At 40.3% G+C, this 14,582-nt stretch overlaps 2 protein-coding genes across 2 annotated transcripts in view; both read left to right on the top strand.

The window, feature by feature from the left end:
• The window catches only part of LOC102214538 (eotaxin-like), a 2,725-nt gene extending 1,643 nt beyond the window's left edge, over window positions 1-1,082 (top strand). Inside the window, exons 4-5 of the mRNA XM_005721531.1 lie at window positions 836-944; window positions 1,068-1,082. Coding sequence (XP_005721588.1) covers window positions 836-944; window positions 1,068-1,082 — 124 coding nt within the window. The remainder of the gene's footprint in view (window positions 1-835; window positions 945-1,067) is intronic.
• Window positions 1,083-8,745: 7,663 nt separating this feature from the next.
• On the top strand, window positions 8,746-9,625 carry LOC102205934 (eotaxin-like). The gene is made up of 3 exons (XM_005721115.2): window positions 8,746-8,923; window positions 9,035-9,143; window positions 9,267-9,625. The coding sequence occupies exons 1-3, from the start codon at window positions 8,785-8,787 to the stop codon at window positions 9,385-9,387; spliced, it is 369 nt and encodes a 122-aa protein (XP_005721172.1). The 5' UTR covers window positions 8,746-8,784; the 3' UTR covers window positions 9,388-9,625.
• The last annotated feature ends 4,957 nt before the right edge of the window (window positions 9,626-14,582 follow it).

Raw genomic sequence — 14,582 nt, 5'->3', positions numbered from 1 at the left:
GTTTTTGCACGATTTCATGTTAGATTTGGATCATTTGAAAACATGGACGCAGACCAGCATGGCCTATCTTGATGGAAAAAACTGGCAAAAAGAAAATATTGCGGCAAAGAAATAGTGACACAAAATCTACGTTCACCCAAAATTGACATTACTATTTAAAGTACAGATTTTGCCACGAACCTTGGATATTTGCTTATTTTTCTACCTTATATAACTTTCGTGAAGTTAATATGTTATTGATTGTCTTCATTGGATTTCTGCATGTAAATATGTAAATAAATTGTTATTGCATATTTCCACATATTGGAAATGATATAGATTGAGATTGGGTAATAAAAGCTGTCACACCGTAATGGCTATATTGTGGTGACTGTATTTTTTTTTTAAGATTACTATTGCATCTAGGTGCGTCCAGCGGAAAAGCTGATATCTTGAGCATTTCTTCACCTCTTTATCTGATGTTTCTAAATGTCTCATCTTCACGAGAATATGACAAAACCAAAACATTCCTTTAGTAAGATGGCTAAGTCGGTGAGGAATGTCATCCTCAGCACTGATGTTAGAGAGTTTTAAAACGGAGAAGCGATCCAAAATAAATCCCACATCTAAAAGATCTGCCAGGTCTAAAATTTATAGTTCAAGGCCTTTACTAAAATAGAGACAGAAACCATGCTAGAAGGTTTCTAGTAGGTAGCTACCATGGTATTCAAAGCCACTGCCCAAGGTAATGCATGGAGCCTTCTATGGATGAATATTGACTTCGTTTTTGCACAATTTCATGTTAGATTTGGATCATTCGGATGATAACACTGTAATCTTTTATCTTTATTTCAAGGTGGAATTTCAAGATGTTGTCAGAGAACCTTGAATACAGAAGTCCATCGAGACCTTCAGAAGAGTTACTACAGACAGCAACCACCATCATGTTCTATAACCGCAGTGGTGTAAGTCAGAAAAATTATCCAATATTAAAGTATCTTTAAGTTTTTTTAAATGTTGAGCCCAAATTGTTCATGTATATTCTTCCCTTGCTGACTGTTAATTTTCTCTTTTGTGATTTTCAACAGATTCACCACAATTAGTGGCAGGAGAATCTGCTCTGCTTTAAAACCGTGGACGCAGACCAGCATGGCCTATCTCGATGGAAAAAAACTAGGAGAAACAGAGAACACCTTCATTGCATAACTCCAGTGTCCAGGGTGCTTTTTGTGTTATGCCAGTGAAACAAATAGCTCTTTGTTCTATAAAGGATAATAAGTAAAACAAACATGGCTGAATTATTAAAACTATTTTATGAATTGTTAAAAATTGTTAAATTAAATTGTTAAAAATTAAAAACATTGTTTTTGCCTTTAAAAAGCATTACGAAGGACATCACAGCTGCTTCCTAATTTATATAAACTCACTGATGTGTTAGATTATTGTCCTGCAGTATATTGTACATTGCCAAAACACGGTATCATGGTAGACACACCTTCATTGGTGTACAGTGGGGCAAAAAAATATTTAGTCAGCCACCGATTGTGCAAGTTCCCCCACTTAAAATGATGACAGAGGTCAGTAATTTGCACCAGAGGTACACTTCAACTGTGAGAGACAGAATGTGAAAAAAAAATCCATGAATTCACATGGTAGGATTTGTAAAGAATTTATTCGTAAATTAGGGTGGAAAATAAGTATTTGGTCACCTCAAACAAGGAAAATCTCTGGCTCTCACAGACCTGTAAGGTCTTCTGTAAGAAGCTTTTCTGTCCCCCACTCGTTACCTGTATGAATGGCACCTGTTTGAACTCATCATCTGTATAAAAGACACCTGTCCACAGCCTCAAACAGTCAGACTCCAAACTCCGCCATGGCCAAGACCAAAGAGCTTTCGAAGGACACCAGGAAAAGTATTGTAGACCTGCACCAGACTGGGAAGAGTGAATCTACAATAGGCAAGCAGCTTGGTGTGAAAAAATCAACTGTGGGAGCAATCATCAGAAAATGGAAGACATACAAGACCACTGATAATCTCCCTCGATCTGGGGCTCCACGCAAGATCTCATCCCGTGGGGTCAAAATGATCATGAGAACGGTGAGCAAAGATCCCAGAACCACACGGGGGGACCTGGTGAATGACCTGCAGAGAGCTGGGACCAAAGTAACAAAGGTCACCATCAGTAACACACTACAACGGCAGGGCTCCGTAAGAAGCATTTGAAAGTCCTGGAGTGGCCTAGCCAGTCTCCAGACCTCAACCCCATAGAAAATCTGTGGCGGGAGTTGAAAGTCCGTGTTGCTCGGCGACAGCCCCAAAACATCACTGCTCTTGAGAAGATCTGCATGGAGGAATGGGCCAAAATACCAGCTACTGTGTGTGCAAACCTGGTAAAGACCTATAGTAAACGTTTGACCTCTGTTATTGCCAACAAAGGTTATGTTACAAAGTATTGAGTTGTATTTTTGTTATTGACCAAATACTTATTTTCCACCCTGATTTACGAATAAATTCTTTACAAATCCTACCATGTGGATTCATGGATTTTTTTTTCACATTCTGTCTCTCACAGTTGAAGTGTACCTCTGGTGCAAATTACTGACCTCTGTCATCATTGTAGGTGGGGGAACTTGCACAATCGGTGGCTGACTAAATACTTTTTTGCCCCACTGTACATCTCATGATAGCATTGTGTTATGATGTATCTCCTACTTTATGTACTCTCTGATTCCCACTCTGAAATCTTACCTTACCTCTTACAAGTGACATATCATAAAGCAATTATTTAACTGTTGTTCATTATGTTTAACCCATCAGATTATATTTGATACATACAGTTTTTCTATGAAACACTATCATTGTTTCTCCCCCTCGAAAAACCAAACTAAATTCCACAGTAGTTGGTTTTTAAGCAATAGATTAAAACAAACAAACAAAAAAAACCTCATGTCAGATATATATGATACAAATTAAAGCTAAAATATTCAAGTCAACATTGGATTATTTTTTTTAAAAATTGTCAGAAGATTAAATGAAAATTCAATTTTCCAAAAAAAATTGAATTTTCTGGCAATAATTTCACTGTTTAGGTTTTAAAGGGTTAATACAACAGAATGAATTAATTTAATGTAAAAGTAGGAAGTGAACAGTCATCAGTTTGCCGATGCATCCCTGTCTCAACTTTTCTTTCACTTCTACACAGATTTGAGTGTGGGTTCAAGGTTCTTTATTTGTCACATGCATAGTTATACAAGTATAATACACAGTGAAATGTATCCTGACACGCTCCTCGACATGTGCAAAAATAGGGGGTGTAGAGGAAGAACATTATATATATAGTATATACATTGGGTGAATGTGCAGTAGTAGCAGCAAGTGTGTGTGTCTTCAGTCAGCAGTGGACACAGGTGTCTTAGCTTCACAAATTAAAGTTCATGTAGTCTGTTTTGCCTCATTTTGGTTATTTTGCTATACTATTGCATCTTCAACACATAACGTTTGTCAAAATTTTGCAAACCATTTTTGATGGTCTAAAGTTCAGAGCTTTAGACCATCTAAGAAGGCTAGATTGTTGCTAAGCTGAGATGTCTAAAGCGTAACAACATGCCATTTAGTTGCAATTTTGCAGAAAATTAGTCACTGACACCCGGTTTGTTTCCCTCAGCTTGCTGTGTGTCAGTGGTTTTTCTATAAATCCCTGCGGTGTTTGTAAAAGGTGAGAAGTAATGTGTGCGAGCACAGCTGCAGTAACCTCACTGACACAGAATCAGACAGTTTTTTTCACCAAACACACACCTAAAAGGCTTCTAAAATGCTAATTATTACATATATTTAATGTAGTTTCTTCATGAGTGATGTATCTTGTAATGTGAGAAGGAAAGGTTTGATTTCAGTTTTCTTCAACCAAAAAAATTTAACATTTTTGCTTCTTTTATACATGAAACATTATACATTGATTTTTGGAAGGTTTTCTTGTACAGTAACACCTTCTCAACATTACACAGGTAATCACCAACCACCACCGGACATTTGTTAAATGAGCTTTAGGTTACACAGAAGTATACAAGTTTGAGTTCATATTACATTGCTTACATTGCCACACTAACAGCACCACATTCTCTCTGACATGGGGTAGAAGCATCAGATTGTCACTGGAGCATGTTGAGTTGGGGCCAATGTGCTAGAAAAGCAAAAACTAGATTTGTGCAAGTTTGTGCATCAGCAGAGAATATAAAATCCAGCTAAAATTAATTTTCCAATTGGACATTTAATTATATATATTCTCATTTCACTTATTTATAACATAAACTTTTTTTAAATTAGAAAACACAGCTATGATTCAACAGGCCATCAGTGTTTTTCCTTAAGAATGTATAAAAGTGAATGTAAGCTAACATCTGCATAAAACACATTTACAATTTATTTGTTAAAATCACAACATTTTACATTTGGATACAAAGATTTAGATATTTTAATATGTCAGTCAAAGATTTTGGGTACCACATCTTGACCCCTGCTGGTTTTGTTTCTGTCACAGCAAGCCCTGTGGAATTTAGTAAAGGATCCAAGATGCAGGCACGGCTTCTGGTGCGAGTGAGCTTTATTTTAATGGTGATGGTACAAACGGCAGAGGTGGTGGCAAGTACAGAACCTAAGATAAACTGGAAGAACTAACAAAACAGACCAGAAACAGCAACTCGGGGAAACAACACAGACAAACCAGCAACAAGCAGGAGAAAACACAGGGCTTAAATACAGACAGGAACAATCAGGGAATGAGAAACAGGAGGGAGACACAGCTGGGGTAATTAGGTCGAGACAAGGGAAGCGAAACTGAACACATTAACATCAGACCCAGACCTTCAAAGTAAAACAGGAAATAAACAGACTGGACTCTGAGACACAGTACAGACACTAAACAGAGGGAGCACAGAAACCAAACCCTAAGAACTAAAAAGTCCAAGCCCCATTACATTATCAGAACAAACTAAAACACAAGATCATAATAATAATAATAATAAAAAACACAAACAGCTGGGTCAAAAGACCCAAGCCAGGGGCGTTTATAGTCCATTTCAGAGGTGCTGAAGCACCTCTGAAATGAATCAAAGCACCCCCAAAGATTTCTTACTTTTTTTGACAATATTTGCTGTTTGTGTAATATATTAACAACAAAAGTATAGATATATGGAGACATTTAAGGATGCAAGGACTGACAGAGACAGGGAAGAAGTCTCATCGTGATAAGTAAAGTTTATCTTGACTGGCTGGGCAGCTCTCTGGATGCTCAGCACCTCCAATCGCCCCTGCCTAGGACCATGACAGTACCCCCCCTCGAGGGCTGGCTCCAGTAAAGCCGTACATGAAAAACAAAAATGTCCGTAAAACAGAAAACAACCTGACCAGGGGAGACGGTGGGGGACAAGGATGGAGGGCTCGAAACTTATGTCCAAAGAAACAAAACAGGAGCACCAATGGGTCCAAAACAGAACACGAGAGTCCAAAACCAAAAGTCCATGAAAGAAACTGGAGCCAAGAAACAGTTCGCAATTAGTTCAGGAGGTCGGCCTGGGGGGCAACAGCACAGAAGTCTGTATAGTTCCAGTGGCTGACCCAGAGCTCGGTAGCACGGGAACCAAGGGGAAAACAGTTCAGGGGGCCAACAGTGGGCAAGGCAGCGGCGGCAACGCAGGCAACACAGGTCCAGAGGCCGACCACGCAGAAGGCAGCGGCAGCGACGCAAGTGAAGCAGATCCAGAGGTCAGTTGCGCAGAAAGCAGTGGTGGCGGCGCAGGCAAAACAGGTCCCGAGGCCGGCTGTGCAGAAGGCAGCGCCGTTGACTGAGCAGGTGTGGAGGCCGGCTGCGTGGAAGATGGCGGCGATGCAGTTCAGGAGGTCGCCCATGATGGCAATGATGTCCAGCCGGTGGCCAGGAAAGTGGCCGGTGATGTGGAAAACGTGGAAGAGCCGGCCGTGCTAGACATGAACGGCCCATCCGAACAGGTTATGGACCAGACGATGGCATGGCAGCTGCAGGACCAGAGGCGACAGCGTGAAAGACGCAGGTGGCGACGCTGCAGGCTGGACGGGCCCCTCGGACCCTCCAGCAGAAGTAGACACAGGGTCAGCACATATGGAGACCCTTGGCGGAACAGATAACTGAGCTGCGGGCAGGGCTACAGGCTGAGCTGCGGGCGGGGCTACAGGCTGAGCTGCGGGCGGGGCTACAGGCTGAACAGGAGACTCAACTGAAGACTGAACCGATGGCAACACAAGAGACTGAGCTAGGGGTGACCGTACAGGAGACTGAGCTGGTGGCAACACTGCAGTTAGAGTGGTGTTTGTGGCGAAAGAGGGGCTGGAACACTGACAGGCAGAGGAGCAGGCTCAACAAAAACAGTTTGTATGAAATTGGTTCCATGCGTTGAACCAGCAGATGAGAAACAGTTCTTAGAATTCTCAGTCTTAAAATTAACAGTCCTAGTTAGTATGACTCCGGCCTTGAAGGGAGCAGAGAGAAAACAGTGATTAGAACTTAATGTAGCCCCGGAAAAGGCAGTCTCTGTAATTTCAGTCACAGGTGAAGCAAAATAACCATAGTTATTAATATCACCTGTGAGACCCAGAACAAATAGTCCCAAAGTCCGAACCAGACCACAGCTGGCTGCTCTACAGTCCCAGAATCCGGCTGCAGAGAGGACCGACTGCAGAGAGGACCGACTGCAGAGAGGACCGACTGCAGAGAGGACCGACTGCAGAGAGGACCGACTGCAGAGAGGACCGCCAGCGACGCGGATGCCGCTTTCTCCTTGGAAGTGGCTCCGACGGGCCAGGCATCTCCAAATCCAGCGGGTCCAGCAGCCCATCCTCCGCCAAGCCGGGCAGGCGAGCAGTAGCAACCGAGCAACCGGGTGGTGAAGGTGAAGCTCGTTGAGGATAAAATCCTGTGTTAGCGGGTAAAGCGCATCCAACTAGTCGCTGTAGACGGTTCGCAACAGTGTGGTGAAATTCTCTCCCCTCGTGCTCCAGCCACAGGTTAATTAGCAGCTCCACGGAGTAGGTAACGTGATCCTGGCGCTCCTAGGATGGGCTGAATAGTGTTGGGTCCATTTTGGCTGGTTCGTGCTGTCACAGTTTGCGAAGCAAGCCTTGTGGAACTTAGTAAAGGATCCAAGATGCAGGCACGGCTTCTGATGCGAGTGAGCTTTATTTTAATGGTGATAGTACAAACAGCGTAGGTGGTGGCAAGTGCAGAACCTAAGATAAACTGGAAGAACTAACAAAACAGACCAGAAACAGAGACACGGGGAGACTTGAGGAAACAACACAGACGAACCAGCAACAAGCAGGAGAAAACACAGGACTTAAATACAGACAGGAACAATCAGGGAATGAGAAACAGGAGGGAGACACAGCTGGGGTAATTAGGTAGGACTAGACAAGGGAAGCGAAACTGAAAACACTATCAGACCCAGACCTTCAAAGTAAAACAGAAAATAAACAGACTGGACTCTGAGACACGGTACAGACACTAAACAGAGGGAGCACAGAAACCAAACCCTAAGAACTAAAAAGTCCATACCCCAGTACATAATCAGAACAAACTAAAACACAAGATCATCATAATAATAAAAAACGCAAACCAACCCAGGACCATGACACTTTCCTTTTTTTGACGGATATCTTCAAGTCCCAGTACCCTTCCATGGATAGCTTGGAAAAATGCAACAATTCCTTATATTCCTTAACTACTCTGTATGATTGGTAGGTCTAACCCTTGTAAATATATCGTGCCTCCATACATTCATGAGGATGTTAACTGTTCAGTTTAGTGTTAGTATCACCTCAACTAAAACTAAATTCATTTTTTTAAAGATTGTTTTCTCTTTTTGTGAAAGAATGACTGCTCTCACCTCTCCCTGATGCCAGGTGTGGGATTTTGTGACCTTCTGTAGAGATGTTACCACTTTGTAACATTTATCCATATCTTCTCCAACCATAACAGCTGAACTGCACAACAGCCATGACACCCAAAGTCTAAACAGAGCTAAATATAACTCCTCCTATGCTCTTCCAAAAGAATAGATGACCTTAAACCATATAGATTAAAGTGGGATGATGTAACATTTCCAGCATCACTGCATGAGTGCGGATTTAAGTATAACCTCACATATAGTCTTAAATGCCATGACACCGACACAGGGAAATGTATTTCTGCAGTGTGGTTGCGGAAATGAGTACATCGGCACTGAGCGCACAGAGAGACGCTCACCTCAAAAACCTAACAGTAGAAAGCTTCCGTGCTAGAAAGTGAGAGGAATTCACCATAACATATGCAGTTATATTAAATTCCTTATTTCCACATCATTTTCCAGATTCCTTTGAGTTTAACAAAGTACTTATATATTTCACCAGCTTCTTTGTCACTTAATGATGGAAATAAAACTATGTGAAGGAGTCAACAAATCACTTTTTTAATTAAAAAATTAAAAGAAACAAAGAGGAATCACATCATATCCACTTGCCACAGTTGTTAAGATGGTGTTCTAAGATCTTCATGTTGTAGCTACAGGTATTTTCCATATAATTTTCATTATGAAAATAAATTATAATGATCGTTACAGACCACATTCAACTGCAGTGGAAAATGCCTTAACACCCTCAGACCACCGTTGATGAGAGTGGAGAAACAAAGTGCAACACTGGTGAGCTATTGTGGGAGGAAATTGTTCTACTACTTTCCAGCCGTGTGCGTATCTGTGGGTGCTTCACACCTTGCTGCAAGCGGAATAACTGAATGCTGAATGTGTCGGTGGTCTTTAAAAGGGCTTGCAGAGCAGTGCAAAAGTCAAATCTGTTTCAGCTACGGCCACATGATGAAGGGACTTACAATTATCTCGCTTTTGCTTGTCGCTATCATGGTATCTACAGCCGCTGCCCAAGGTAATGCATGGATTCTTCTATGGATGAATATTGAGTTCGTTTTTGCACGATTTCATGTTAGATTTGGATCATGCCGATGATAACACTGGAATCTTTTATCTTTATTTCAAGGTGGGATTTCAAGTTGTTGTCAGAGAACCTCGAACACCCAAATCCATCGAGACCTGCTGAAGAGTTACTACATCCAGCAGCCGCCATCGTGTTCTATACCTGCAGTGGTGTAAGTCAGAAAAATGATCCAATATTAAAGTATCTTTAAGTTTTTCAAATGTTGAGCCCAAATTGTTCATGTATATTCTTCCCTTGCTGACTGTTAATTTTCTCTCTTTGTGATTTTCAACAGATTCACCACAATTAGTGGCAGGGGAATCTGCTCGGACAGTTTGAAAACATGGACGCAGACCAGCATGGCCTATCTCGATGGAAAAGGCTGGCAAAAACGAAATAACACGGCAAAGAAATAGTGACATAAAATGTACATTCACCCAAAATTGACATTACTATTTAAAGTACAGATTTTGCCACGGACCTTGAATATTTGCTTATTTTTCTACCTTATCTAACTTTCGTGAAGTTAATATGACATTGAATGTCTTCATTGGATTTCTGCATGTAAATATGTAAATATAATGTTATTGTGTATGTCCATATATTGGAAATGATATGGATTGAGATTGGGTAATAAAAGGTGTCACACTGTAATGGCTATATTGTGGTGACTGTATTTTTTTTTTAAGATTACTATTGCATCTACCGGTAGGTGCGTCCAGCGAGAAAAGCTTAAATCTTGAGCATTTCTTCACCTCTTTATCTGATGTTTCTAAATGTCGATGAGGAATGTCATCCTCAGCACTGATGTTAGAGAGTTTTAAAACGGAGAAGCGATCCAAAAAGATCCCACATCTAAAAGATCTGCCAGGTCTAAAATTTATAGTTCAAGGCCTTTACTAAAATAGAGACAGAAACCATACTAGAAGGTTTCTAAACGTGATTTAAAATGCTGCTTAAGTAAAGGTAAGCGTGATGTCCAATGGCTTAGTAGGCTTTATTATACATTTACTGAATAGATTGTCAATGATGGAATAATAGATGATATAATTTTTACTGTTAATATGATTGGGGAAGTTTTAAATAAATTCTAACGGAAGGAGGCTTTGTGAAGTTGAGTCTTTGCAAACCACAAGACTCAATCTTCAACACAAGACCAAAGTGAAGATGTTCGGCCACGATGTGCAACGGGATGTTTGGCAAAAACCAAACTCAGCGCATGAACAGAAACACCTCATACCATCTGTCAAGTACAGGGGGAGGAGGGGGAATGGTTTGGGCTTGCTTTGCAGCCACAGCACCTGGGCACCTTGCAGTCACTGAGTCAACCATGAACTCCTGTGTAAACCAAAGTATTCTCAAGTCAAATGTGAGACCATCTGTCCGACAGCTAAAGCTCTGCCGAAATTTGGTCAGGTATCAGTACAACGATCCCAAGCACAGGCCCAAATGTACAAGGAATGGCTAAAAGAAGAAAGGAATCAAAGTGTTGCAGTGGCCTAGTGAAGGTCCGGACCTCAACCTGACCAAAATACTGTGGTGGGATAATTGTGCATAACTGAATACCCACAAACCTCACTGAACTGTAAAGAAGAGTGGTCCAGAATTCCTCCACGATGATGTGACAGACTGGAAGTACAGAAAATGATCACTTTAAGTTATTGCTGTTAAGGGTGGCTCTGCAAGCCATAATAATGAGATGCACTTTGTGTTGTCCAAGTTTCTGTTAAACAAATAAGGACACAGTGTAACATTTCATGTGTTGTTGTTCGTCTGTATTTACCTAAAGATAAGGCCTGTTTAGGACCAGACAATTTTTTAAATGTTCTGATACAGAAAACTTTAGAACTGATTACTGCAGTGCTTTCTATTTTACGAGGACTGTACACAGATTGAAACATAATTCATACAACTAAGCATGGACAGGCCCAAATGCTCCTTGTCTACCCTCAAGTCTGCACTGTTTAGGGACTGCAGACAGGAAGGATTCAGAGTAAAGACTTAGTAAATGTATTAAATGAGTGTCTCTTTTGGAAGAATTCAAATAAATAAAACTGAAGGTTTTCAGTGTGTTTCTCAATATGAAAGCAAGAGTGGGCATTGTCCAGCCAATGGTTTTCAATTTAGGCATATCGACCAACAAACTGACCAGATGACCTGCCAACTAGTGTAGTAGTGAGCTAATGTTTCTGATATTTTAACTATCCTATTACCTGCAGTCATAGATAACTGGTGTAATATGTAATTTTCAAAATGACGGGGATTTAAACACATAAAAATAGACATAAGTACATGTTGTCTCTAAAGCCACTTTCATAAATCATAATTAAAACCACAAGCAAAACATCAAAACAGACACATTTTTGTTGATCAAAAGTCTGAATCTTCTCACGATCTTGGCTGAGTCATTTGCATTGACAGCTTAATCATTTTTGCTTCTTTAGTGGTCACCGTGTTCCATGTCCCTTACTAAGACGTGGTGGGCTTCAGGCAGACCAGGTGGAAGTTTTAGGGGCTTTACTTTGCATGTTTCCTCCATTCCGGTGTTCTAACACAATGATGTGTGATTAAAAAAAAAAAAAAAGCTATTAAAAACCACGTTTACTATGTGTGGGTAGAAAGAGAAAGTACAGCTCTGTCTCAGTGTGCTAGAGCTGGGGGAGGTCTGAGGGGCTGAGAGCGTTTGAGGTCGATGAGACATTTTACTCGCGCTAAAGAGTAATGGGTTTTTCCCAGCCCTGAACCCACCTTAGTGGTCCGCCATTGTTGCTATTTGCATGACAGAGCTGTTAAACATTTAAGCAAAAACCCTAAACTACAAATTAAACCGTAGTTAAACAAAAGTGTGGCGTAAACATTGCAAAAAAACCACTGGGGCTAAGGCTTTTCTTTCAGTTGTCACATTCATGTGCCGTCGAGTCAAAAGTACTGCGCACGGTTCAGTTTACAGTAGGTTTCAGAAGAATCTCTGTGAAGTTTTATTTACTTTGTACTGTATTGCATTATTTTTCACACTTTTTCATAAAACTGCAAACGCTTGTGTGGGTGCATGCATGTGCAGTATGAAGGTGACAATGAATAACTTCCTATGCCTCAGTGACTAAATTATACTCACGTTGCACGGAGCGAAAAGAACTACGTGAGGTCGCACTTTCCTCTGTGCGGGTCTACCACAAAATGCATATGTAGGGCCGCGAATACTAGAGGATATGTGGCAATACATACTATTGCAGGCAAAAAGACGTAAGATTATATGAAGAAAATAGTCCTACCTTTTACCTCGGCCAACTTATTTTATCAGTTTTAATAACAAATGCAGGTCAAAAGTTAATTTTTGCATCGACACGATTCCTGAGTCGCCTTTTGACCCCAACTCTATGAACAACTTCCTGAAATGCTTTTTAACCTACATTAGGTGCTAAAGTCTTAGGCCAGATCAATGCTGCTGTAAATGTGAAATCAATTTAGGATTCATTCCCCCAAAGATTTCACCTTTTATCAATGGATTTGATTCAATCCTTTTTAATGCCTCATTACATGCTTTGTGGAGGTAGATGACAAATGCAGGAATGACTCAAAACCGCAGGCTGTAGGACCAAAACAGTGAGTTAAAAGATGCTGAAATCTGTCATTTATTTATATCCACATTCATCTCTCATCTGTCACCTAGCACACGGTATTTTTTTTCTATTGTTAAGGCAAAAGTATGACAAAGTATTCAAGTATTCCTATAAATACACCTTGTACATATTTGTCTGTGTCAGCTATTTCATGTTGCACGGACTACTGAAACATGCCTAATGTTCTTAGAAGAGAGGAAATAGCCCCTATATTAGCCTTCTGCTAAATTAGACCCCGTAAGCGTAAACTCATCCCACCTGCTCAAGTGTACTCAGGATGTGGTGGTTAGCGTGGTATCACAGGCCCCCAGTTTCAGAGAAAACCAAACTCGACCCTGAAACATAAATGCAAAAATATTGCAGGAATATGACCTATATTAAAAAAAAATTGCCCCAGCACAATTAAACTTTTAAAACCTTTATGCTCATGCTGAAAGCAACAACACCTACTCTGAATTTTCTATCTCATTTTGTTCTTACTCATGGAAAAAACTAGTCTTCCATTAACAAACAGTCATTAGGGGAAAAAGTTACATGTTAACATATAATATACAACTAATATAATGCCTATTTACATCTTATAATATGTACTTGTATTTTGGGTTTCTGTGCACCACAAGGTGTTTTTGTGGCATTTTATGTGCGTCACAAATAAAGAAAAAAAACCATACAGATTGTGAAATTGATAATTCTCAAATGCAATTACAATCTATAACATTAGCTTATCTAGAATTTTTGAATGTACGTGAGTAGCAAATGTCACCAGTTATCATGGTGATCAGTCAGAGATGTGTCTGTTCTTCTGCACACCCATAACAAGTAGACTGTTTGCATGAACCTGACTTGTGCATTAAAATAGAAAGAAAAAACACTGCAGCTTTTACACCCTGATACTAACACGTTACGTGAGCCTCTCTGTTATTTTAGGCGTAAGTCAGCTTTATATCAGAACAAGCTGTTAAGCCAGACCATGTGATGTCCAATTTTCTTTAAAATTACCATGCAATCTCTATAATGGAAATATATAACGTCATTGCATATTAATTTTAGAACTACAGTGAAAGGATAGCAACAACTTCACCTACTTCCAAGGTGCATGGAGATGATGAGAAACTAACAATGCAGGCACTCCAGCAACACTTAAAGGTTGCTGAGGGAACAACTTTATTAACTGACCAATGCGTCATCAGGGTATTCCTCACCATCCTGACCCATCATGACCCTGATGAAGGCCACAAGCTGGTCAGTTAATAAAAATGTTCCTCTTTACCTATAACTACAGTAAAAGAAATATCAGTTACAATTTTAGGTTTTACACTGCACTTTGGCAGTTATGAAGGTGAGGCCACTGAGTTAGCTTAAGTGATTAGGACAGTGATTAGCAGCATAGTTTTGAGTGGTACTACTCTAAGCATGTTGTCGTTTGATTGGTTGAGCAGCATGTTGGAGGATACAGAGACGTGCTAGCTGGTTTAACATCTGGTTAGTTGGTTGTTAATTGTTAGCACACTGCACTGTTGGGTGATGTTATTGTCTGGCAAAATTATAGCAACAAGTGAAAAGAAAAGTGAAGAGACTCCTTAGTAGAGCTGCTTTGAGGGTATTGGCAAAGGCAAAGTGATAAAGATCAAAACCACACATACCACCTTCCCTTAACCCCTAGACTGGCATTGAAACTATCACTCAACTTTTAGTACAGGTTATTGGTGCAAGGTTTGTTTGACAGCTGGCACAAGTCTGTTTACCATGCCCTAATGATGTAAATGATGCACATCTCCAGATTGCTATCAGTGTTTAGCTGCATTTCTATATTGGCTTCCTTCCTGCACATTGGTTATTTCCATTTTTGTACAAAAACAGTGAGACTTAGTAAGAACAAGAGTTCCCAGGAACATTCCTCACCCACATTTTTCATATTTTACAACAAACGCAACATTTGCTTAAAAGTAACTTTAATTGATTGTGGGAAAGCTTCAAATATATACTTTTTT

Source organism: Pundamilia nyererei, unplaced genomic scaffold (genome assembly GCF_000239375.1).
Source record: "Pundamilia nyererei isolate P.nyererei 1_Seehausen unplaced genomic scaffold, PunNye1.0 scaffold00004, whole genome shotgun sequence".
Classification (NCBI taxonomy): domain Eukaryota; kingdom Metazoa; phylum Chordata; class Actinopteri; order Cichliformes; family Cichlidae; genus Pundamilia; species Pundamilia nyererei.
Note: the sequence above shows the minus strand (reverse complement) of the source record. Positions and strands in the feature narration are given on the sequence as shown.